Source organism: Cetorhinus maximus, chromosome 5, assembly GCF_964194155.1.
Source record: "Cetorhinus maximus chromosome 5, sCetMax3.hap1.1, whole genome shotgun sequence".
Lineage (NCBI taxonomy): Eukaryota > Metazoa > Chordata > Chondrichthyes > Lamniformes > Cetorhinidae > Cetorhinus > Cetorhinus maximus.
The window spans coordinates 98,043,851-98,071,602 of NC_135883.1; the positions used below are offsets into that span (position 1 = coordinate 98,043,851).

General features: G+C 42.2%; 2 protein-coding genes across 2 annotated transcripts in view; one reads left to right on the forward strand and one right to left on the reverse strand.

Moving 5' to 3' along the window:
• Positions 1-27,752, forward strand: part of nt5dc1 (5'-nucleotidase domain containing 1) — a 644,476-nt gene that overhangs the window by 158,181 nt on the left and 458,543 nt on the right. The window lies entirely within an intron of this gene.
• Positions 1-27,752, reverse strand: part of LOC144680416 (uncharacterized) — a 137,729-nt gene that overhangs the window by 34,880 nt on the left and 75,097 nt on the right. The window contains 2 exon segments of the mRNA XM_078541384.1: positions 8,679-8,738; positions 12,818-12,941. Coding sequence (XP_078397510.1) covers positions 8,679-8,738; positions 12,818-12,941 — 184 coding nt within the window.

Consider the following 27,752-nt stretch of genomic DNA (forward strand, 5'->3'; position numbering starts at 1 on the left):
GGCCAAAATTAGAGGAGTGCAGACATCTCGGAGGGCTGTGGGGCTGAGGGAGATTACAGAGATAGGGAGGGACCATGGAGGGATTTGAAAACATGGATGAGAATTTTTAAATTGAGTCATTGTTTAATTGAACGTCAATATTGGTGAGCAAGCACAGGGGTGATGCTGATGGCGAATGACATTTGGTGTGAGTTAGGACATTGACAGTTTTGAATGACCTCAAGTTTACAAAGGGTAGGATGTGGGAGACCAGCCAGGGGTGCATTGGAATAGTCAAGTCTTAGGGTAACAAAGGCATGGATGAGGGTTTCAGCAGAATGGGAGCTAAGGCAGGGGTGGAGATGGGTGATGTTTCAGAGTGGAATTAGGCAGCCTCAGCACGGATATGTGACTGGAAGCTTAGCTCAGGGTCAAATATGACAAATATTGGACAGTTGCCAGGAAGAGGAATGGAATTGGTGGTGAGGGAGCGGAGTTTGTGAAGCCATGGCTTCAGCCTTCCCAATATTTAATTGATGGAATTTTCTGTTAACCCAGTAGTGGATGTTGGATAAGCAGTCTGATAACTTGACAACAGTGGAGGAGTTAAGCGAAATGGAGGTGAGATAGAGATGAGTGTTGTCAGTGTACATGTGGAAACTGACATTGTGTTCTTGGATGATATCGCCAAGGACAGCATGGTAGATAAGAAATTGAAGGGCTCCAAGTTTAGATCTTTGGGGAACACCAGAGGCAAATGTGCGGGAATGGGAAGAGAAGCCATGGATAGCGATTTTCTGGCTACCAATAGATAGCTAGGAATGGAATAAGGCACAACCAACCCAAAGGTTCGAGGAAATTCAGTTGCAAACTACATTCAGCGCAAATCGAGTGTCCGCAATCATTTGTGCTTGATTTTAAAATATTGCTCTAGAAGCTGGCCCTGCTATCAAATCAAATTGATCATCATTGCGAGTTTCTGCCAGTTGTGACTGCTTGTGGACCTTTCAGGGGGCTCTTAAATTTTTTTAAAATGTGCAAGGACCCGATAGGCACATTTTGAAAGCTTTTTAATTTTAAAAAAAATCTTAAGTAACAGACCACTGTAGACTAATGTATTAGTCAATTGTTCTGCATGTTTTTTAAAAGTAATTTTCAATTGATAAATGTCAGATTAATCACAGGTGGCGTTACACATTTCAAATGCTGTGACAAAGCCATTTTCAGCCATATTAACAATGATATCACATTATGCCAATCAGTTTGAGCACAAACGTTATTTTTTAAAACTAATATAGTTCTGTGCGCAGTTTGAACCCTTATTGCCGATTGTGCCGAAAGTGGAAACACTTGGCTGAGTCCACTTAATGAGCTTAATCAGTTTAGGCTTTGATTGAAGATTATCATGAAAATGTTCCTTTTAAAAATGTCCTAATTATCATTTATTTGGATAAATGGCTAAAGGATATATTGCAGCCTGAAGTTGAGAAATTTGCACTTGAATCCTGAAAACTGTATTTGTATGAGAGCAAAATTTTTTTTTGTATTTACATTTTTAGTAGATTGATATTTGTTAAATACTTTGGTAATTTGTAAATTGTGATAGTTCTTGCACTTATCAATTATAATTTTATAATGCATGTTGTCATTTACATTTAACAATGATGTTAGTAGCTTCTATTGGACACGCAGGGTATATGAATCACAATATTATTAGTGAAGTGGAAAATCAAAAATATTGGCCGTAAATACTGGTGGAAAAATATCCTGTTGAGTTTTTCCAGGTATTTTTATTTTTATTTTTGTTTCAGTGTTGAGAGTCTTGATTCCTCTCAAACCAGGGTTCAAACCATTTAGTTAAAGGACCCAGATAATTATATTGCATTGAATCTACTTTTGCGAAAGTGTGGAATTCGAGCTAGAATAGAAGTTACTGTTTAGGTTTAACATGGTTATATTCTATGGGCAGGTTTTTGCGGCCGGCAAGCGGAGGCGGGGCTACATCGGGATATGTCGGGCGTGCGTCCTAGCGTGACCCCGCGTTATTTAGACTTTCAGTTCAGCGGGCACGCAGCCGAACTGTCAACAGCCTTTTAAGGCCATTAAAAAACTAATTAACTTGATTGATGGACCTGCCCATCCAACCTTAAGGTTGGTGAACAGGCCAGGAGTCCAGGCGAGCCTCGGAAAAAACATGGGCGGGATGAGGTTTCATGAGGGCTTTTAAAAGTTTATCAAATGTTTAAATAAAAGTTAAGGACATGTCCCAACTCATGTGACAGTGTCACAAGAGGGGACATGTCAGGGAAACTTTTTTAATACCTTTCTGTCAACTTCTGAATCGGAGCCGAGCTCCTTGAGGCAGCACTTTGCCTCAGGGAGATCTGTGCGCTGTGGCTGAGGGAATCCCACCCCCTTGCCTGCACGGGGAGCGCATAGCACTTCCTGGTGGACGTCACGCTGGGCGGTTCTTAATTGGCCTGCCCACGTAAAATGGCGGCGGCCCCCCCACCCACCCGACCAGGGGCGCTGATCGGAAGGCCAGCCATCGGTGCCCGCTCCCGCACTTCCCTCCTGACAGGGGGAAAATGTTCCCCTATAAAAAAAGAAAAATGTTGAATTTAGGAATTAGTTGCGTGCGAAGATCAGAAAAAAACACTTCGTCTATTTTTGTTCAACTCCATTTTATATTCTCTATTAAAGCTCTGAAATTTGATCGGAAGTGAGACAATGTGGGAAGAGTACCCTGCTGATCCACTTTGCACTGATACACATGGGCAGAATATTCTGCCTGTCGGGCAGGCTGGTCGGGAGTGGGTGTGGATGGGCGCGGAGTCGATCGCCATCAGCGATCAGCTCTGCACTGCCATTTTATGTGGGTGGGCCAGTTAAGGCCCGCGCTACCAATTAAGGCTCAGCACTACCTGGGCAGGCATGGGGAAGAGGGAGAGTAGGAGCCTGTGCTCTTTCGCACATGTGTGCGAAAAAGTGCAGAAATCTCCCTGAGGCACGGAGCTGCCTCAGGGAGATTAAGTACAGTTTGAGATTTTTAAATGAAGAAACATAAAAATTATTTACACGTGTCCCCTCATGTGACAGTGTCACAAAAGCTGGGACATGTTTATGAATTGCCCAAAAATTATTTATTCATTTAATAAAACCTTCAGGAAACCTCACCCCGCTCATGGATGAGGTTTCCTGAAAAATGCGAAGGCCGCTTGGGCTCTTTGCCTGCCCGCCAACCTTAAGGTTGGCCGGGCAGTGTTGATAAGTGCTTTAATTGGTTTTTTAATGGCCTTAACAGCCTTTTGACAGTTTGGCGGGCACGCAGCCACCCCCCAGCGCTCACCCGCCGAATGAAAGATCTAAATGACGCGCTGTGACGTTGGGACGCACGCCCGACGTCACCATGCGTCATTTTACGCATCAGCGTGTTGGGCCCGCCCCCGCATGCCGATGTCAAAATCCTGGCCCATGTGCTTCTAGGGTCAGCAACATTGCATAATGGAAGCAAGCTTCCAGTGTGAAAAACGCCTGCGATTTGGAGTTTGGAGCCTGCAGCTTTGTGACTTGGAAGGCAGCACCATTGTTGGGAACTATGTCTATTAGCACTTCAAGAACATACAGAACACCCTGTTTCTTCAGTTAGTTCTTCAGAGTTTTGATGGATGAAGTGAGAAACTGGAGGACTCTATTTGGCTAGTTTGTTGTAGGTCCCAAAGGCAAGCTGCCCAACAAGAGTAGCAGTAGCTGCCAACCAATGTGAGTGTCATAACAACATACCACATACCTGCAGGCAATGTGGGAACAGGTTTGGTGACTTTTATAGGGTCAGCCAAAGGAAAGAAACATACTTCCATTCCGTTAATTAAGTGTACTAAGCATGACAATTGCAATCACCTCCTTCTGATACTATTTAGAATTTGTGTTGTGGATGTCCATTAAATACAGGGTGAACTTAGTGCCAGCAGTTTTCTCTTGGAAGTTTTCCTTCACTTGCATCCTTGAGTGCATTCCTCCCATCTAAGGTAACACCACAACTTTATCTTTATTTGTTCTTGAGGTAATGAACAGTACCAGCAAGGCTGCACTAAAGATAATACATTCTGTGGCCAGTGTGCACCAGTAATGGATACTGCAGCGATGGGCGCCAATCAAGTGAACAGGCCTGCTGTGAATAGCGTTGAGTTTCTTCAGTATTCCATCACACTCCTGACTTGCAACTTGCTGATGGTGGAGAGACTTTGCGGGGCCAGGAAGCGAGCCACTCTGTCCAGCAGCTGTAGTCATGATGTTGATATGACTGATCCAGTGAGGCTTCTGGTTAGTGGTGACCCCAAGACTTTGATTGTGTTTTGGCATCCTTCCATCTATGAGAGATGATGGACATGCAGCAAACAATCCATTTAGGCGGGGGGTGTCTTCATTTAGTGCAACTATGCTGATGGCTGTGAAGGCCAGTTCTTGAGAAGCAGATTCTGCCACAAGCACCGCACATGAAGCTGTCAAGTGGTGTTGTGGGTTGCTGTTTTCAGCATTGACCCCTGTTGCCAAGCCGCTGTAGTTGCTGGTTGCCATGGTAGTGCATGCCAGCCCACAGGAGGTGTCACCATTTCCCTCTTTTGCCAGTTATTGGCTTCCAGGTGCAATAGTCAATGTTTAGGGCCTTCATGTCATGCTTGTGAGCATCCTTGGAGTAGTGCCTTGGACACCCCATTGGTCATCTGCCTGTAGCTTCCTCACCATACACAAGGCCCTTGCGTATGCAATGATTTTATATCCTGCAGACTTTCCCAATCCACCAAAGCGCCTCTGTTTGATTAGTGCTAACACATTTGAGAGCTCTGCCTTTGAGAAACCTGCCGCATTTGTGATTTTGTTCTGCCAGGTTATACCCATAATGCAGCTTCTTTTCCTGGCAACTGTAAGTAACGCATGTTTCACAGCCATATAGCAAAGTGCTGAGAACACAGGCCTTATAAGCCATCAGCTCGGTCTTAAGGGTCATCTTGATGTTATCCCATGCACGATTCACAAGTCGACCAAAGGTGGTGGCTGCTTTCTCTATACATGTGTCGAGCTCTGCATCAAGGGGCATATTGCCTGTCATCATGGACCCAACATAGCAGAATTTGCTAATTGCTTCCAGTAAGGATTTATTTATTGTGATCAGGGGCGGAGATGCAACACCTTGTTCCGTGACCATGGCTTTCTTGACGCTTATAGCAGAGAGAACAAGTCCCAGGCATCCAGACAATCCATACGTTTTTGAAAGAAAGTGATATTTATGCTGTTTGAGGTCAGGGGGCATTATTGAGCTTTTTGTGGGAGATAATCAATGTTAGGCACTTAATGTGACATGAAAACAGAAAATGCTGGAAATACAGATTCTGCCAGACCTACTGAATATTTCCAGCGTTTTTACTTTTTTTCAGATTCCCAGCATCCATTGTATTTTGCTTTTTACTTATATGACATGAATGTTACCTGCTACTGTCGGTCCAAGTTTGGATGTTGTCCAAGTCCTGCTTTTTGCTGGCATGGGCTTCTTCATTATTGGAAGAGATATGATGGAACTGAATACAGTGGAATTGTCAGTGAACAGCTGCACACCTGACCATGGCAGACGTAAGATCATTGGTAAGGTAGTTGAAGACGGTTGGACTAAGGATGCTGTCCTGAAGAACTCCGGCTGCATGTCCCAGAGCTGTGATGGTTAACCTCGGATAACACAACCGTATTTCTTTCTGTCGTATGAGATTCCAGCCACGGGAGGATTTTCTCACTAACCCCCATTTGCATCAGTTTTCTTCGTGCATTTTGGTGCCATACCTGGCCAGTTGCTTCCTTAATGTTGTGGACAGCTGTTTTCATGTCTCTTCTCTTGTGTCCATATCTGGATCAAGGCTTTGATGAGATTTGGTGCCAAGCAGTGCTGGCAGAACCTGAGCTGAGTGTCAGTAAGCAAATTAATGGTGAGTCAGCTAGCCATAAGTACACAGCCTTGCAGGATGTTTATTCAACACTGCAGTACACCATGGAGTGTATGGATTCACCAATGCCAGCAGTTCGAAGGACAGTCTGTGATTCTCTCACAAATATTTAAATTTACCTCCCTCCACCTCTGAATCCAGAGGTGATAAAAGCATTTAGAATGGTTTCAGTAATGTTGGCGATGAGATAGGGTGCAGGGGAAGATGATATTGCAGAGGTGGAAGGAAGTGGCCTTGATGATGGAATATGGTGTGGCGTTTGAAACTCAGCTCTGGGTCAAACAGGATGCCAAGATTATTAAACTGTCTGGTTCTGCCTGAGAGTCTGGCCAGCGGGGGCTATGGAATCTGTAGTAACAGAGAGGAGTTTTATAGCAGTGACTGAATATATGATGTCTTCAGTAGTCCCAGTGTTCAGTTAGTGGAGCTTTTGACTTTTCCACAATTTGATGTCCGACTAGCGGTCTTAACAGCATAATGATAATGATGTGGTTCAGACAAGTGGTGGGCAGGTAGGTATATTTGTTCACGTACACATAGAAACTGATGATATCCATTCCTGTGGATAATGTCCCCGAGATGCATGTAAATGGGTGGGAAGGGAACCAGGGTGACATCCCTGGGAGAATCCAGGGGTGCGTATGGTGGCAGAAGACAAGCTTCTGAAAGTGAGCTTGTTGCATCTGGAACAGATGGAAATGAAACAGTACGAGGACAATCACATGGCATTGGAAACAGAGGCAATGGAGTAGGATGGCATATTTGATATTTCAAAGATTATGGAGAGGCTGGGGAAGACGAGGAAGAATAACACACCACAGTCATGATGAATGCCATGTGATTTTGGCTAGGGCAGATTTCATTTTCAGCTGGCACCCTGGGATACCCCGAAAGAGCGATGAATCGCAGTTCCTTTGTACAGTCAAGAGCCACCTTGATATTTGTCTTTGTGGTAGTACCTTGGAATGCCTTAAAATAAAGACATTGACAGCAAAATTGACTTTCATCAGACTTTAACAAACAAGCTGAACATTTAGAGAGACAATCCTTTTTGATCCACGTAGAAAATGAAGCATGTAAGACCACACGGATCCAATGCACTCGGGGAGATGTTGCTGCAGTGGTAATATCACTGGACTAATAATCCCAAGGCCCAGACTAATGCTCTTGGGACATGGGTACAAATCCCACCACAGCATCTGGTGGAATTTAAATTGAATTAATAAATCTGGAATATAAAGCTAGTCTGAGTAATGGTGACCATGACAATTATCATTTATTGCCATAAAACCCATGTGGTTCACTAATGTTCTTTCTGAAATGAAATCTGATATCCTTACCAGGTCTAGCCCACAGCAATGTGGTTGACTCTTAACTGCCTTCTGAAATGGCTCGGCAAGCCACACAGTTTAAGGGCAATAGGGATGGGCAACAAAAACTGGCGTTGCCAGAAACATCCACATCCCATGAAAGAATTTAAAAAATCCATTACCATAATCCTTTGACCTTCAGGGATCCTGCTACTTGGCAAAATTGCACAGCCCTCTGGTGTTGCTGGTTGTCTACAGACAAGGTGAAATTGGCCCTTGAATAAACAGGGCATCAGCCACACATCTTATGCGCCTGTGTACTGTGGATTGCCTATGGCAGTTGACATTGCCAGTGACCCCCTTGAAGAATTTTGAGATGACATGCTTGGGGATGAGTTTGGCTGCAGGTCACTTTTGCAGCATTTGACATAAGTTAGGCTCAGCCCTCTTTCTGAATGGTAGCTTGTGTAAGCGTTGCTCATGAGAGTTTTAGATGGATGCCCTTCAGTCTGTAAATGTGCATGTGAGGGTTGGTGCAGACCATCTCTAGTCCAGTCCAACCTTCCTTGGACCCCCTTTGCGGGTCGTTCTCTTCTTACTTCAAACAATATAGATATAGGGGGATTCCCAAACATTGTGGTACTGTTGCAGTTGTTCAAAAAAAAAGACTTTCCACAATTGCCACAGACACGTAAATGACAGTCACAAAACTGTTTAAATAATTGACAAATTTACTTAAGTTGTGGAAGGAATTTTCTCACATCATTCTTTACATTTGCTTTTATGCATATTTTAAGTCCTTAGCAACCCTGGATGTTCATTTTACATGAGTGGGTAGATAATTTGGTGACAGAAGTGAACGTTCATCCAAACATCATCATTGAGAATGGTAATGAAAAACCTCTACCCATCCTTGGTGCAAATTGAAAAGTGCAAAAACATCTTAAGGCCATGCATAATACCTTGAATGTTGTTATTTCAGTCCAATTTCCAAATCATAAATTCACAAGAAATTTTGTGGATGTCTAAATGATTATGTAAGTACAGCATTGATGCTAAAATACAGTTAGTGTGCCCATCGAATTTCTGACTAGAATTACATGTGATAAGACTATATGGATGGAGATCTGGTGTTACAGAGATCCATTTGATTTTCTAATCAATTATCTTTGAATTATACTTTGAAGTTGGTGATGGAAAAAACTTGGAATGAGCCTTTATTTCTTTCAGTTTTTATGTCAAATAGGACTAACAATTAATTAACTCGCAATACAACCTCCCTGATATTCAGTGTTATTACATGGGAGATAACTCAACAATATTTCTTCAATTACACATGATTGATTAAAAGGAAAGGTTTATATTAAATCCCTATTTGAATATTGCAGTTTCTTACCTGTGATACCCTTCGCATTGTCCTCAAGACTCTGATAGTGAAGACCTTTCAATTCATAACCTGTTTTAGTAAAACAAATTCTAAGTTACATCAAAAATAGCAGAACAAAATTAAATTGCATTTTTATAAATATAGGATTAAATGATAATTTTTGCTATCACTTTGGATTTTTTCCAAATAGATTGCGTATATTTATGCATATTAATGTTATATTTGCTTTATACATAGGCATATTCAAATTAATATAAAACACTTTAAAAAAAATACACTAGAACAGCAGCACTGAGTTAAAACAATGGGCAGAATTTTTCCGTTAGCGAACTGGAGGCGGGGCCTGCTCGCCGACGCGAAAATGATGTGGAATGACGTTGGGAGGAACCCCTGACGTCATCCCGCCCCATTTAAATATTCAGGAAGGCGGGCGGACAGCGCGATCCGCTGTCCACCCGCCGACCTGTAAATGGCCAACTGAGGCCATTGACAGGGTAGTTAAACCAATTAAAGGCCCTGCCTGTCCAACCTTAAGGCTGGCGGGCAGGCCAGGAGCCCCAGCGGGCTTCTGAAAAAACATGAAACCTCATCCACTGGCGGGATGAGGTTTCATGTCTGTTTTAAAAAACTTTAATAAAGTTTTTGTGATATTTATTAATATGTCCCATCTCGTGTGACATTGTCACATGAGGGGGACATGTTAATAATTTTTTTATTTTTCTATTTTTAAAGTTTCAAACACTGTCAGCGCTCTCCCTGAGGCAGCACTTAGTCTCAGGGAGATGTGTGCACTTTCACGCGCATGCACGAAAGAGCGCATTCTGACAGTTGGGGAATTCCCCCCCACCCAGCACAGGAAGCGCATAGTGCTTCCCGTCGGGTGGCTCGCTGAGCGAGCCTTAATTGGCCTGCCTATCTAAAATGACGGCAGAGCCCGTTTTGGCGACGGCGATCGGCTGCTTGTCCGCCGCTGAGCCGGTGGGGCCCGCCCGCCCATCAAGGGCAAAATTCTGCCCCGTGAGTTTTATTTGTTTTACATAAAGCTGATTGTATTATACTAAGCTTTTAGAAACATGATACATTTTCCTTTTAGTCTGATTTATAAACAAAATGCTCTCTTCCATCCATGGGTCTTAACATTCTCCAGTTAACACCGCAGACAAGCTAGAATCTCACATATGCTTGCCTGTGCTATTCTTGAATAGGTTTCCAGAAAATGTGCATGGGTAGTTAATAGAAGTTCAGCATCTCAAAGGTTGGGGTGGGGAAAGTGGTACATCCCAGGCTGTGACATATAAGCAGTCTTTTGTTGTTGGGTTATCTTTTTCTGTTTTTTTGGCTAATAATCAAGACTTTGAGATATGCACTGAATAAACAGAATATAATATTTTTAATGCCAGCATCATAGAAAGAGGACTAGAAAAATGGACATGTCTGTATATTTCTAGACAGCTAAGTGTATGATGTGTGTAATGGCTTTTCCCTTCCTTGTCATTGAGACCAAGTGTATCGTTCTGCTGCTGCCCTGACTGAGATCAACATATTCAGCAAAGACTTGCAATCGTCCTGGTTCAGCTACTCCCTCGGTAAACTCTCTGAACCATTGAGCAACTATTTTGTGGGATTTCAATTATATCATTGTGGACTGAAGGAAAAATAACAACAAAGAGTATGATTGCATAAGCTTCTGAATGACCTCAGTTTGTAAAATGATGGTAGGTTATTTTCCTAGCTTGAATAAAATATAACAAGTCTTTGGTTCAGAGAAAGGCTTCATGGTCTGTAAGAAAGACCTGAAATGACTGAATGCCAGCAAGACTCCATAATGTTGTTTGTGTGAGACTCATGCCATTTTATTCTTGGGCCTCATTAATATTTGGCTGCCCTGCCAATTACCTGCAGAATCAGGCAATCAAGCCACATTGGTGATTTTCCTGACTGCACTTAAAGCAAGATTGAATTCCCCGTTTTTGATTTCTTTAATGGCCTTGCCAACACAAGAGACTCCTGCATTTGGACAGACTTTGAAGAAGATCAATCCCTCTGAGAATGTACTCCCACTCCTCCAGACACCAGACAGGTACTGGCACTGATTGAGGTAGTGAGCTAGAAAGTTCTGCATGTGATGAAACATCCAGCACCAGCAGTCAGCAGCAGCAGCTACAAATGGCAGAGACAGCCCAGTATCGAACTGTCAGAGGGTGAGGTCCTCTCCAGCTCTGCTGAGGGGACAGAGATGAGGACTTTGATGGCACAGCATGAAAAGAAAACTGCTGAAGTCAGATAAATAGCTGTAAAAGTATTGGAAGCAGTACCATGGGGTAAAATTTTTCGCTCAGCGGGCGGGTGTGCGCCTGACCCTACCAAGTGTAAAATGATGCGTGATGACATCGGGCGAGCGTTCCGATGTCATCGTGCAATATTTCAGTCGGCAGGCGCATGCTGGAGCCAGCAGCACACCCGCCGACAATTAAAAGGCCTGTTAAGGCCATTAAAGAGTTAATTGAAATAAACTTTTCGCTGCCTGTCCAACCTTAGGGTTGGTGGGCAGGCAAAAACGCTAAGCAGCCTTTGCACTCTTTTGGAAACCTCATCCACGGGCGGGATGTGGTTTCCAAAAGCAAATAAAAGTAAAATAAAAACTTCCATTTTTCATTAATAACATGCTCCATCTCATGTGACAGAGTCACATGAGGGGACATGTTTCACTACATTTTTATTTTTTAAATTGTTTTTCATATATCTTCTCCCTGAGGCAGAGAGCTGCCTCAGGGAGATTATGCATGCGAAGGTTGTGCTTGCCCAGCTCACCCTCCTAGCTCCGCCTGCACAGGCAGTGCTGAGCACTGCCGCTCGCGTTTCACACTGGGCGGGCCTTAATTAGCCCGCCAACATGAAATTGCCTTCCGGGCCTGATCATGGGTGGTGGTTGGCTTCCCGACTGCCCCCGCCAAGGGCAAAATTCTGCCCATGGAATTGTAGCACCACGGCTGAGTGTGCAGGAGTCCACATCCAGCCTCTGTTGTATTGTTTTGATGTCCCAGGTATATTGTAATAGTGTGAATTCTCTGAAGACACATGAATAGGAACGTTGAGCTTTTAAACTGACTGCTCAGATTCAGTGACGTCACAAGAAATGGCGGGTGAAGCCGACAAGGAAGAGTTGGCAGTTAAGGGAGAAAGAGAGAATAAGGATGACTGCATCCATCCATAGTCCCGTCTACCTAGGCTAGTGTCATCACCTCCAGTGATGCTGCAGTGGCCTTACACAGCAGGTGTTCATGCAATCACACATTGCAGTTTTAGTGGAAGCTCAGATAGCTGCCATGTAGTCTCCAGGCTCCATAATGGAGAGATGAATGGATCAAATGAATAGGGCTTTGAAGGGGTCCGTCACCTTCTGCATTCTGCTCTCCCATGGATTAGTGGAAGTTATGAACTTTATCCGCATGGGGGTGGCAGGGTTGTAATGGGTGCAGCACCTGCTGACCTCTTTTGGATTGTCAACACATTTGCCCTCACTTTCAACCAATTTTCGCCAGCAGCTTACTTGTAGCAGTTTGCAGCCGGGTTCTCTGTGGCTGGAGCACCCAGCAGTCATGACCACAGGGATCCTAAAGGTCCCACATGAAGAGTAGCAACCTTTCGTCACCTCTGGTCAGGTCAGTACGGGGGCACCTTGTAGAATTAGGAAACCTCCTTTAGATAAAATATTGTGGGTTGGTCACATGGCTGAGAAGTGAATAGAATATATTTATTATGTTTAACATTAAATTATTCAGTTTTTCCCAGGGACCACATCACAAAGGAAGTAATTCACTGTCTGTGAAGTGCTCTGAGACACCCTGAGGTTGTGAAATGGACTATATAATTTATATAAAATTTGTAAGATGAATGAATGAACATCACATTTGTGCACACCCTGACAGCTGATTTATTTGGGCATGGACAGAGCTCAAAGCCATTTTCACTAATTTGGGGCATCTATAAGATTAAAAAAAAGAAAAGTATTACTCAGACTAAAAGTAAACCAGTAACTTCAGCCTGCACTATACTACAGAGCACACTTGTCTAACTTTATTCATCGTGTAATTAGTGCAAACCACAGAAATCTCAAATAATTGTTTCCAAATGAGATGAAAACTTACCCTGGCTTTTTGCATTATAGGGTGATTGGTTGTATCCTTTATATCCTATTCCATACACCAGACTAATAGACATGAATGCCAGAAATACACCAATTTCCTTTAAAATCATGTTTGCAGATAGAATCTGAAAAAGTTTCAATAGAAGTTTGTTTATGTTCTTTAACAGAAGGAATGATGTAGATGACTTCAACAAAAATGCAATCGAATAATAAAATTCAATGTTAAATTGCATGCCTGAGAAAGCAAGAAATTGAAAATGGTTCCCTCTGTCAGATAGCCTGTGAGATAGTGATCTTGAAAATCACTGACAAGCCTTGAGTGGGCCACATTTAAGACATATCACTGGACAGTGCCTTGGATCATGTCTTTCTTAGTGCCCATGTTTCAGACCAAGATCAGACACACATACAGACAACTGCATAAGGAGAGCAATACAAATCTAATAAGCCAATTCAGACAAAACTAATGGAAATCTGGCACCAAACTTTCTTGCCTGTTTAAAAATTGAAGTACAACATACCAGCATATTTTGCCTCCAGAGCCGTATTTCAGTTTTTCATCCCCAATAGATTATCCCCTGAAATCGTGGGACATCTGATGCAGAAGTGCTTTCAAAAGGATAAATGCTGGTATTTATATATATGAGAGACTCCTACATAGACAGATATAAATTTTAAAACTCCTCCCTTTAAATGGAAGTAATAGCTATGCCAATTTCTTTTAACTTTTAAAAATGCATCAGGTTGTGGTTTTGTTGTGGTTAGTTGTCTCCTTGCAGATTGGTGTTCAACATGACATACAGACAGTTTATAAAACCAAATGTGCGATAAATCTTCTAAAATAAATTCCCATCATATTTAGGAAAGTTTCTAAGAACATTTTCATTTTGTTCAAATTCAGAACTCTGAAGAACTGTGAAGGAACAATGAAATATTTTGGTTCAGTGACAATTTTGACAACATTCTTAAGTTTTTGATTAATTTTTTTCCTATACACGTAAGTTTTTTTACTTAGCAACTTCAATATAGCATTTGCACTCTGGCTGATTGAATACTTTAGACTAACTAACCTTCATTCACATTTTTTGGGGCAAATTTATTTGGTACTTTTTTGTTTAATTACTTTAGAACACCTAAAATTCTGTACATTAGGCATTTAAACAAGTAGTGATAATAAAGGCATGACGTATAGAAAGGTTGGGCAGCATTCCTTAAAGGAAAAGAGAATATATTCCCATGCTGTTTTCTGACATAGTTAACTAATCAAAAATGCCCAAATTTTAGCCTTGCATTCAAGGTAAAGCATTTGCCTAGGTACAGAATTAAGTCAAGTACAGAATAAATAATACATTTAATTTAATCATATTAGGGCTGGCAAAGTTGTATTATCTCTAATGGAAGGGGGTCCATGTTAGTCAGCCGTATAATGAGGTGGCATATTGTGCAGGGCTTCATCTCGCGAGAGATCTGGCTGATAAACAGGATGACTGGTAGTATAGACTGTCAGGTCATGCAAAATCTATTAAAATAAATCAAACAGTGGTAGGGAGTGCTTACTGTGAGTGAACCTCAAGTGGTTTCCACAATTGTCAAAGCCATTATAGTGTTCATAAACACTCCCAAGTTATCTGTCATATTATATATATAAAAAATATGGAGAATAATGATGGAAGGGAGTCTGTTACAGCCACCAGTGATATCAGAATTTAATATTTTTGATTGCAAAACCTTGGTAACCCCAAATAAATTACTGTTGACGGTAAATTGAAAAGTCTAGGATACAGTGTCCCATTTTCAGTTTCATAGCTTTCATGTTGGAATCATAACCTTAGATGTTTTGTATTGCTTTGCTGCAGCAAACCATCATCATTATGGTTACTGCCTCTTCCTGTTCAGCATTGCATTCTGGTCCTGTAAGGTTAAATTCTGGTCAAGGGATCTAATGCAGCAACATTACAGGACTGGAGTGTAAAGGTTTTGTTTTACAGAAAAAAAAATGTAAGCCCAAAAATATGTAACATAGGCATTGAGAATGATTGCATCATTATAAAGCAAGTGTAATAGATCAGTGAGGTTTCACGACCAATGCATCACCCTCTCTGTGTAACTGTTGCCCTCATTTGTTAACAATGTAATGCATACCATTTTGCATCTTGTGCATTGTGCTTTAAATCCACAGTTAGAGAGTTTTGTTCCCAAAATAATTTTTTTTTTGATTTAGGAGCCTAGGACATTACTAAGGTTGAGAAAAGTCAAGAAGAAAGCAAAATAAGCCAGTAAGTATTAAGTTGTAATGCTAAGCTTGGAAGTTAAAAGCCTGAGGATTGCAGGAGGTAGGAAAAGCTGAAATAAGAAGAACCTTAGTCCTGAGAAAGAATGAGATAAAGCTAGAGTGCATCTTGATTTCAATGGAGTGATGATGCAAAATAAGGATGTAGAGAGGAGGAAGAACAGTTAGAATGAAAATATCTTCTCTTTAATGATGCAAAAGTTCAAAGTAAATGAGTTTTGGTTGCTTTTAGCCAGTTTTATGTGCATGAGTAGATAGCAAATTACTGATAATTTGGTCCTGAATTAGCAGTATCACTCTGAGACACCACAAATATGTCTACTGTGGCAAATGAAACTGCCACATTGATGCAATGGGTGGTGCAGTTTTGAAGTTAGGGTAATGGAAGTTATTTCACTGTGGAGGGAACTTTCCTTTGCATCATACTTTATTTGCTTGTGTTGAACCCTGACTGTAAGATGACTGTCCCTCTTAATTTCCAGCCTTAATCCTGAAAAAGTGTATTACTCGGATAGAAGGTGCCATATCAGTTTTCATAGGCCAGAATCTTCTGTTCTGCGAGCGGGGGGCAGGGCGTAAAATGATGCGGGGTGATGTCGGGTGTGTGTCCCGACGTCACCCCGCATCATTTAGATTTTCAGTTCGGGCAGGCGCACAGCCGAATCGGCTGCATGCCCACAGAACTGTCAAAGGCCTATTAAGGCCATTAATAAAGTAATTAACATGATTACTGGACCTGCCCATCCAACCTTAAGGCCGGGAGCCCAGGCGGGCTTCTGAAAAAACATGAAACCTCATCCATGGGCGGGATGAGGTTTGATGAGGGTATTAAAATTTTTATAAAATGTTTAAATGAAAGGAATTGACATGTCCCAGCTCATGTGACAGTGGCACATGAGTGGACATGTCAGTAATTTTTTTCCCCTTCTTTATTGAAACTTTCAAACCTGAGCCGATCTCCCTGAGGCAGCACTTTGCCTTAGGGAGATCTGTGCGCTCTTTCGTGTGCATGTGTGAAAGAGCGCACTTCCAGCTCAGGGAATCCCCCCACCCACCCACACAGGGAGCGCATAGCACTTCCTGGCGGACGACACACTGGTCGGGCCTTAATTGGCCCGCCCACTTAAAATGGCGATGCGCCCCCAAGCAGGGGCGCCAACTGGTACCCGCCTGCTTGCGCCTGCTCCTGCACAACCCCCCGATGGGGGAAAGATCCTGCCCATATGGTCTCATAAAATATGAAATTTGGTTTTAATGCTAACTGTCCTGACATTGGCCAGTGTTGCGCAGAGGGCAGAATTTTGTCCCCACTGAGTGGGCTTGACGGGGGCGAGCGGGATTGGTTGGGAAGCCGACCGCCGCCCGTGATTTCACGCTGACAGGCCAATTATCGCCCACTCAACGTGAAATGCGTTCTGCAATGCTCAGTGCTGCCTGTGTGAAGGGGGAGGAGGGCGAGCGCACAGGTTTGCACATGCATTGCGTGGGTGCGCGCAATGAAAGCATAGAGCTGCCACAGGGAGCTAAAGATTTAAAACTTTAAAAATAAAGAATGTTAAAATGTTTTTAAAAAGTCTCCCCGTGACTCTGTCACATGAGTAGGAGCATGTTATGAATGAAATGTTGACATTTTTCTTTAATTTTTAATTACTGTTGGAAACCTCATCCTGCCCGTGGATGGGGTTTCCTAAAAAACCCAAAGGCCACTCGGCCTTTTCGCCTGCCTGCCACCTGCAAGGTTGGACGGGCAGCGAAAAATTTAATTCAATTAGATCTTTAATGGCCTTAATAGGCCTGTTAATTGTCGGCTGGCACGCTACTGAATCCCGCGCACGCATGCCGACCAAAATATCGCGTGATGATGTCGGAACGCTCGCCTGACGTCATCACACGTCATTTTATGCTCGTTCAGGTCGGGCGCGCACCTGCCCGACGAGCGAAAAGTTCTGGCCAGGGAGTGGAACAAAGAAAGGTGGTTGACCAAGAGTTTGAAATAGAGGAGTGCAAGACCGGGAACTTAGGAGAGATAACAGAAAAGGTGAGCTGTTGAGTGGCATGAGTAGAATCTAGAATTGAGGAGAGTGCAAAGGCTGGACCAGCAGTAAGTTCGTTCCCAACGCTGAGCTGTTAAGACGGTGCTTTGTATAACTTGATTATATAGCACAATTAACATAGTAAAGCACCTCGAGTACTATGTATAGTTTTGGTCTCCTCACTTAAGAAAGGTTGTACTTGCATTGTAGGCAGTTTAGAGAAGGTTTACTCCGCTGATTCCTGGGATGAAGATATTGTCTTGTGGGAAAAGGTTGAGCAGGTTGGGTCTATACTCATTGGAGTTTAGAAGAATGAGAGGTGATCAGATTGAAAGATTTAAGATCCTGATGGGCTTGACAAGGTCAATGCTGAGAAGATGTTTTCCCTTGTGGGGGAATCTAGAACTAGGGGCACAATTTAAAAATAAGGAGTCTCCAATTTAAGACGGAGATGAGGAAGAACTTCTTTTCTCAGAGAATCATTAATCTTTGGAACTCTTTACTGAGAGAGCTTTGGAGGCTGGGCCATTGTATATATTCAAGACTGAGTTAGACAGTTTTTTGATATTCTGGGAGTGAAGAGATATGGGGGACAGGCAGGAAACTGGAATTAAGATCACAATCAGATCAGCCATTATCTTGTTGGAGAAGCTCGAGGGGCCAAATAGCCAATTCCAGCTCCTATTTCTTATGAATGTTATGTTCTAAAATAGCCCAAGGCATTTCCTTAAAACAGTTATAAAACAAAATATGATATTAAGCCATTTAAGTAAATAGGACAGGCTTGGTAGAAGAGGCACATGTTAAGAAAGAGCTTGTAGGATGGGAGACAAGCAGAAAGGTTTACAGAGGGAATTCCAAAACTTATGGCTGTTGCAGCTGAAGTCAAGGCCGCTAATGATAGAGCAAAAAAATTGGAAATCTCTGAGGGCTGTAAGGCTGGAAAACTATGGAGTTAGGGAGGGGCGATACCATAGAGGAATTCGGTGAACAAAGTTGAGAATTTTAGAGCCTGCTTCCAAACTCAAGCAACAAATTTAATTTCTAACCCTACACTTAGATATATTGCACAGATTCTATTACATATTACAAACAACTATTACTTAGCTAATCAAAATTCCACAGAAGAGTTAAAAAGTGACTAAAGTATTTTCCTTTTGTTTAAAGAAGTCTTGAAGAAGCACTTGCTTGTTCTTCTTTGACTTTGGATATTACTCTTCATGGATGATGTGTTGTTGTGTTACAGTTCACTCGGAGAGTTTGAGTTATTGTGGCACCATGCACTTCTACATGCTTGTTGTAGTTTGGAGTTATGGATAGTGATGGTAGAGGTTCCAACATTCTTTCCATCAGATGGCTGATCAGGAAGCTCCCCTGCTCTTATCGCCTGCCATTCACATGTGTTGGAAGGATTTGCAGGTTGGTAGTCAACCTGCTTGGCTGCATTATGAATGGACTTTCCTTGGCCATTAAGTCCTATGTTGGACACAAACCCGGAGCTTCTGGCTCAGAGGCAAGGACGCTATCCACTACGCCACAAGACCTCTCAATCTGGATGGATGGCTGTGTATTGAATACTCACTTTAAGGCTATATTAAAAAAATAATCAAAAGTGGAATATAAAAGTGAGGAAGTGATGCCTCAATTGCACAGAGCTGTGTTCAGACCCCGCCTGGGGTACTGTGTTTAATTTTGGGCACTGAACCTCAGGTTAGATAGATATATTAGCCTCGGAAGGGGTACAGCATAGATTCAACAGAATAATATTGGGGCGTCAAGGATTATTTTGTAAGTGAAGGTTGCTTAAATCCCTTGAGTTTTAAAGATTGTTGGGTGACCTAACAAAGATGTTGTTGTGTATTACACTAAGACTAACACGTACTCAACTGTAGGCAGCCATTATTGAACTAACTTCATTTACACCTCCCCAACAGCGAGGGCAATATAAGAAAATGCTCACATCTTGTAATATATTACACTTGCTCCCCACTTCAAATAAAACTTTTACACTAAAATGTAAAATGGTACAAAATGTGGCATATAAATCGACCCACCGTATAAAACCACTGAGTGCCAGGGATCAGGCAGGCGATATCAGCTTTGTTGTGAAGATGCATGGGAGTTTGAGACATGCTCACACAAACTCCACATAGCGAATGACAAAGATGGTGACCAGCTATGCTGGCCGTTCACTTTTATACTTGGTGTATAAGTTGGCATCCATTTTTGGAGGGATTTTTCAAGGCTTCACGGGTCGATTTATAGGCTGACATTCACGGTACATAAGTTATCAGAATAGGGTACAACAAATTCAACATCAACAATACCTGAAAATTTAACAACTTGGCTTGCCCACTTGTTTTCATTGTAATCACAACCAAGATAAATATGACTGATACTGCTACAGTAATTTGCATGTAATAAAAATTGTTATTCCTTAACATCAGTGTGCATTTAACAAAACGCTACCTCGTGGAACATTCTGCCCCATCTGCTTAAAGAGCTGTGGGTTGAAAATCAGTCTGTTCAGTCACTGAAGACCCATGGCAGAAACTCATGACTGAGTGGACGTCACCCTCAAATCAGACAACTGACAACGTTTAACAAAAACACCATTTGACAAGAAATAAAGAAAAGAGCAACTTTTTTTTCTTCTCACTTCCGAGATACTTTCAATTAACCTATCTGGCTTCTTTTTCTTTCTGTCTGTGGATACCTCCTTCCATTTCCGTTAGCTTGACTCTGCTCTCTCAACATCTCTGACTGTGTGAAACCTGAACTTTGACTTATACTACCAACTCCACTTAATAGTTGGAACTGTGACATTGATTGATTTGTTTTAATCAAAGACTCTGACTCACTTTGCTCTACTGGTGGATTCTGTGTTACAGGCAAATTTTCAGTTTCGTTTTGACTTTCACTTTCTGACTTCCACTTTGGACGGTAAGAGAAATTTGGACTATAGGAGGTTTATCATGCCATCTCTTTGTTAGATTTCCTGTTTCAAACAATGATCTACATAACTCTGAAAGAGTCTCTCTCCTATATTCACTGGATATGTACCTAGTCTCCTGACAACAACTCCGATCACATACTCCTATCACCATGACCTGATCTGCACTGAACTCTCTAAGTTTCATGCCTCGTGTATCATGACTCATCTTCACTTTGTCTTGCTTTTCTCTTACTTTACTATTGACACCGGGTTTAAGCAAGCTCAACCTTGTCCTGGGCATGTGTTTAAACACTGACACTAAGGTAAGCAACCTGTTGTAGACTGTGGGGTTATTCTGTAAGAGAACAGAAAATTGTCTAGCCTGTGTCGAAGAGCAACACGGAAATTATTGCCTAGTTTGTCACTTAGCAAATACTTGTGCAAAGACCTCTTCACAAAAACCTCTTGCGGGGAGACGGTGACATAGTGGTATTGTCACTGGACTAACATTCCAGAAACCCAGGTTCGAATCCCACCACAGCAGGTGGTGAAATTTGAGTTCAATAAAAATCTAGAATTAAAAATCTGATGACGACCATGAAACCATTGCCAATTGTTGTAAAAACCCATCTGGTTCACTAATGTCCTTTCGGGAAGGAAACCTGCTGTCCTTACCTGGTCTGGCCTACATGTGACTCCGGACCCACAGCAATGTAGTTGACTTAAAAATGCCTCTGAACAAGGGCACTTAGGGATGGGCAATAAATGCTGGCCTAGCCAGTGATGCACAGTAGCAGCAGTGTGTACCATCTACAAGATGCACTGCAGGAATTCAGCAAGACTCTTTTGACAGCACCTTCCAAACCTACAACCACTACCATCTAGAAGGACAAGGGCAACAGATAGATGGGAATACCACCATCTGGAAGTTCCCCTCCAAGTCACTCCCCATTCTGACTTGGAAATATTTTGCCGTTCCTTCACTGTCACTGGGTCAAAATCCTGGAGCTCTCTTCCTAACAGCACTGTGGGTGTACCTACACCACATAGACTGCAGCGGTTCAAGAAGGCACCTCACACCTTCTCAAGGGCAACTAGGGATGGGCAATAAATGCTGGCCCAGTCAACGAAGCCCACGTCCCATTAATTAATACATTTTTAAAAATGTGCTGGCATTTGAGTGTGTTTGACTCCATGCTAACTCAGAAATATTTCATACTCTTCTGATGTAAACCATAGACCATTACCTGACACCAACTCCTTTGGCAATCCATAAATTGTGAACTAACTTCTCAGAACTTCAGTAGTTTTGGCACTTGCAGTATTGGGCATACACTCAACATTTATCCACTTGCTTTAGCTATCAGCCACAATAAGGTAATCTTTTTCCTTCCACTTCAAAGAAATCAACATATACTTATTCCCGTGGTTTCCTTGTGTTTGACCATGGAATGAAAGGAACCTCGGCTGGATCATTTCTCATTCTGAGACACACTTCACAACTTTCACCTTCTCTTAAGTACCTCTATCTACCTTTGTATACCCAAAATAGCTTCTTGCTACTGCTTTTATACGGACTGCCTCTTTGTGTTCTTGATGAAATTCCTCTAACAAACTCTCTAAATATTGGCAGAATAATGACTCTGAAACCCCATAGGAGACAGCCTTGGTCCACTCTTAGTTCATTTCTACTTGTGAAATACTCCTGCAATTTCTCATTATCACACTCTTTAGGCCAACCATTATTGACATAATTGAACATTTTACTGAGCAATACATCCTTTTGAGCTTCTTCACTAATCTCGGGCAGACACTGGCATGTCATTTGTGTATGCAAAGTAATTTACAGATAACTCTGGCTAGAAAAGAATCAGTCTTCATGGGAAATCTCAAAAGAATGTCCACATTTACACGATCTGCTGATGTACAATATTTAATATCATACTGATGGACCATCAAAATCAATGCCCATCTCTGAAGCCATGCTGCCATGAGGGATGGTACCCCCTTTGAGCCAAATATGATCATAAGAGCTTGGTGATCAGTTAACAAAGAGAATTCCCTATCATACAAGTATTTGTGGAACCTGGTAACACCATATTTGATCGCTAATGCCTCTTTCTCAACTTGAGTAATTTTGCTCTGACTTTGTTAAAGCACGTGAAGCATATGCTACAGGCTTCTCCACACCATCTGCCATCAAGTGAGATAACATTACACCTAACCCCTGTGGTGAGGCATCGCATGCTAAAACCAATGTTTTCTTGGGATCATAGTGGGTCAAAACAACAGCTCGAGCCGGTACTTTCTGCACTTCTTCAAATGCTTTCTGACACTCCACATCTATTCCATCTTTAACCAGATGATAGAGTGGAGTCCACTGTAAGTCAAGGATGAGCTTAGAACATTCATAGGGGTTGTTGCCTATTACTCTAAGGGGAGAATTTTCTCCCCGTCGGGCAGCTGGTCAGGAGTGGGCGCGGAGCCGATCACCGCCTGCGATCGGCTGCACATCGCCATTTTACGTGGGCGGGCCAATTAAGGCTTGCCCAGCATCACGTGCACCCAGAAGTGCTCAGTGCTACCTGTGCGGACGGGAGGAGGAGGGAGAGTCGGGGCCTGCGCTCTTTTGCATGTGCGTGTGAAAGAGCACAGAAATCTCCCTGAGACAGCTCTGTGCTGGGACATGTTTATGAATTTTAATAAAAATTTTTACTTGATTTATAAAACCTTCATGAAACCTCATCCCGCCTGTGGATGAGGTTTCATGAGAAATGCGAAGGCCGCTGGGCTCTTCCCCTGCCCGCCAACCTTAAGGTTGGACAGGAAGCCCTGACAATCACTTTAATTAGATAATTAATGGCCTTAATAGGCCTTTGACAGTTCGGTGAGCGCGCAGCCGACTCCAATGCGTGCCCGCTGAACTGAAGATTGGAATGACACGCAGTGATATCAGGACATATGTCCGACGTCACCTCACGTCATTTTACGCGTCTGCATGTGGGGCCCGCCCCTGCATGCCGAACAGAAGATTCTGGCCTAAGTTTTTTTTGGCCTGGTCTCTTTGCTTTCAAAATTCCATCAACCTTCTTCCTCCGTTGGGCGGATACCTTCACCGTCTATTTGGCGACCCAGATATGTTACGCTTGACACCATGAAGCAGCAGTTGTGCTTTTTAGCTTTGATGCCATACTCTTGAAATCAATCTAACGACTTCATTTAATTTTACAATGTGCTGTTTCTATGCCTTACTGCCAAGTAAGAATGTCATCCAAGAAGCAGCACACTCCTTTCATCCCACTAAGTACTTGATTTACTTTGGGACATTGCAGGAGCGGTAGACACGTCAAATGGTAACCTTTTATACTGGTGCAACCTCTTATGTGTATGAATGGTAAACCGTTCCTTGCTCTTGTCAGTTAGTTATAATTGCAAATATGTATTTCACAAATCTATCTTACTGAATACCTTCCCATTGGCTAAATTGAAAAACAAATCTTTGCTGGTAGACAGCAGGTAAGTATCATCCTTGATCACCTTATTTACTGTTTGCTTATTGTCTTATGAAATAATCTGAATGGGCACGTCTGCTTTTTGAGCTACCACAATGGGTGTAGCCCATTCACTATCTTCATCTTTTTAATTGTTCCTGTTATTTCTAAACCATTCACCTCTTTACTTGCTGCTTTGACCTGTGCATAAGGCATTGGCTTAGCCTTGCAAAATGTCGGCTGTATGTTGTCCTTTATCTTGACTTCGGCCATGTGATGCGTAATTTTACCATTTGGCCCTCCTTCTTCAAAGACCACTTTGTGCTCTCTTAGCACTTTCTTGGTGTCAGATTTACTTTTACTGATCATTACTGTAAATAACCTGGCCCAGTTTAACTTTACCTTCTTAAGTCAATTCTTTCCCATCAGAGAGACTTCCCTCCTAATACTACCAATGGCAAGTATTAGAAAGTGTCATCATATTCCACCCTAATACTAAATTGACCTAATACTGTTATTGTAATAACTCATCCACGGGCAGGATGTGGTTTCCTAAAAAGTGCAAAGGCTGCTTGGCGTTTTTGCCTGCCCGCCAACCGTAAGGTTGGATGGGTAGCGTAAATTTGAAATTAATTACCTTTTTAATAGGCCTAGTGCTTGTTTTATATTTGTTATGGCCTTATTGATTTGTGCCACGTCTTATAATGATTTGTATTCCCTGTTCCCTTTTCTCCTTTAGCCCACTTAGATTCTTATTGTCTAATATGTGACCTCCTTATTTTTCTTCCCAAAACATAATTCCTTGTAATTATCTATTTTTGATCTAAAATTTAGATTTTCAATTTAAAATGAATCTCTGCTTTCTGTTTTCTAGCCAGCGAGCTATCCATCCTGCTACTTATCCCCAACTCCTCCAAAGAAGAGTCATATTGGACTGGAAATGTTAACTCTGTTTTTCTCTCCACACATGCTGCCATACCTGCTGAGTTTTTCCAGCACTTTCTGTTTTTAATTCATTATTATATCTTTGGTTTCTATATTTCTTTTGCTCCTTTAGCAAGGATTCCATTATTTTTCCAGCTACCAATAATAAGCTGACTGATTGAGATTCCTTGCTCATATTATTCCTCTTTTCTTAAATTTATCTAGAGTGTAGGATATTTGCCAGTTTTCTGCACCCATTTCTAATGTATTATTAAAGGCGTGTAGTATTTGTCTCTGCTACCTCATCACTAGATTCTTTTAGAATGCTTGGATGCAACCTGTCCGAACCAGGAGTTTTATCTTCTTTGAGTTTGATTAGTTTCTTTAATATTTGTGTTTTTATTTTAGATGTTGTTCTATCATTTCTAATCTCCTCTTCCAATGTCATGTCATAAGATCATAAGAAATAAGAGCAGGAGTAGACCATTTCGCTCATCAAGTCTGCTCGGCCATTCAATAAGATCATGGCTGATGTGATTGTGGCTTTACCACAATCATGCTTGTCCACCTAACTATTGACTCCCTTGTTGATCAAAACGCTAACTCAGCCTTAAATATATTCAATGATCCAGCCTCCGCTGCTCATTGAGGAAGAGATTTCCAAAGATTAACAACCCTCTGAGAGAGGAAATTGCTCCTCATCCCTATGTTAATTTGAAGACCCCTTATTTTTAAACTGTTCTCCCACAAGAGAAAATATTCTCTCAGCATCTACTCTGTCAAGCCCCCTCAAAATCTCATATGTATCAATAAGATCACCTCTCATTCTTCTAAATTCCGGTGAGCATAGGCCTAATTTGCTCAACCTATCCTCATAAGACCACTCCTTTATCCCCGGAATCAGCCTAGCAAGCCTTCTTTGAACTGCTTCCAATGCAAGTATATCCCTCCTAAAGTAAGGAGACTAAATCTGTACATAGCACTCTAGGCATGGTCTCACCATTGCCATGTACGGTTATAGCAAGACTTCCCAACTTTTATACCTCATTCCCCATGCAAATAGGCCAACATTCCATTTGCCTTCCTAATTACTTGCTGTAAGTGCAGGCTAATTTTTTGTGATTCATGTACAAGGACACCCAGATCCCTCTGTACCACAACATTCTGCAGTACCTTTCTATTTAAATAACAGCCTGGTTTTATATTCTTTCTGTCAAAGTAGACAACCTCATATATTCCCACAATATACTCCATCTGCCAATTTTTTGCCATACACTTAACCTATCTATATCTCTTTGTAGACTCTTTGTATCCCCCTCACAACTTACTTATCTACCTATCTTTGTATCATCAGCAAATTTGACTATTTAGTCCCTTCATCCAGGTTATTAATATAGATGGTAAATGGTTGACACCCCAACACTCATCTCTGTGTTACAGTTGGTACAATTTGCCAACCTGAAAATGACTATTTATCCCAACTCTGCTTCCTGTTTGTTAGCCAATCCTCTATTCATTTATTACCCCCAACACCATGGGCTGGATTTTACCAGCAGGGGCGGGGCCTGCTCGCCGACGCGTAAAATGACGTGGGATGACGTCGGGCGGAACTCCCGATGTCACCAGGCCCCATTTAAATTTTCAGGAAGGGGGGGGCGCAGAAAAATCAGCTGCGCGCCCGCCGACCTGTCAATGGCCAATTGAGGCCATTGAAAGAGCAATTAAAGTAATTAATGGACCTGCCTGTCCAACCTTAAGGTTGGAGGGCAGGCCGGGAGCCCTGGTGGGCTTCAGAAAAAGCATGAAACCTCATCCACGGGCGGGATGAGGTTTCATGTAGCGTTTTAAAAATTTTAATAAAGTTTTTTTGGAAATTATGAACATATCCCAACTCATATGACATTGTCACATGAGGGGACATGTTAGGGAAATTTTATTTTTCTATTTTGAGCTTTTTTACATTTAGAACCGATCTCCCTGAGGCTGCACTTAATCTCAGGGAGACAAGTGCGCTCATTCGTGCGCATGCGCGAAAGAACGCATTCTTGACTTTAGGAATCCCTCCCCCCATCCCTGCCCGTACAGGGAGTGCATAGCACTTCCCTGCGGACGTCACGCTGGGTGGGCCTTAATTGGCCCACCCATGTAAAATGGCGCCGTGCCTCCGATCGGGGGCATCAACTGGAAGCGCGCCAGTCCATCAACATCCCCCCTAACGGGGGGGAAAATTCAGCCCCATGAGCTCTTACCTTGTGCAGTCACCTTTTCTGACACATCATATGAAATGGCTTTTGGAAATACAAATAAGCTACAGCTACTGGCACCCCTTTATCCACCCTGTTTGGTACATCCTCAAAGAACTTTAATAAATTTGTAAAATTATTTCCCTTTTGTAAAGCCTTGTTGACTCTGCCTGCTTGTATTATGATTTCCTAAATATCCTGCCTTAATAATGGATTCTAGTATTTTCCCAATGACAGATGCTAGGCTAACTGGCCTGTAGTTTCCTGCTTTCTGTCTACCTCTTTTCATGAATAGAAGTGTTAGATTTGTGGTTTTCCAATCTGCTATGACCTTTCCAGAATCTAGGGAATTTTGCAAGCTTATGAACAATACTTCCACTATCTTTGTAGCCACTTCTTTTAAGACCCTAGGATGCAGGCCACCAAGTCCAAGGGACTTGTCAGCCTTTGGCCCCATTATTTTTCCTTGTAGTTTTTCTCTAATGATTGTGATTGTTTTAAGTCCCTCCCTCCTTTCAGCCTCTTGACTTTCTACTATTCTAGAACGCAGTGGCAGGACATTTAGAAAATCATAATACAAGCAGGTAGAGAAAACAAGGTTCTACGAAAGGAAAATAGTTTCACAAATGTATTAAAGCTCTTTAAGGATGTAACAAATAGGGTGGATAAAGGGGTACCAGTAGCTGTTGCTTATTTGGATTTCCAAAAGCCATTTGATATGATGTGTCAGAAAAGGTGATGGCAAAAGTCCACTTTGGCCAGATCCTGTCTTATATTAAAATCGGCCTTCCCCCAATTCAGAATCTTTATTTCTGGTCCATCTTTGTCCTTTTCCATGGCTACCTTAAGTCTTACTGAGTTGTAGTCACTATCACCAAAATGCCCCCCCACTGACTCTTCTACCATTTGCCCGGCTTCATTCCCTAAACCTAGGCCCAGCACCATCCCTCTCTTTTAGGGCTTTTTATGTGCTGGCTTAAAAAGCTCTCCTGGAACTATTTTAAGAATTCTGCCACCTCT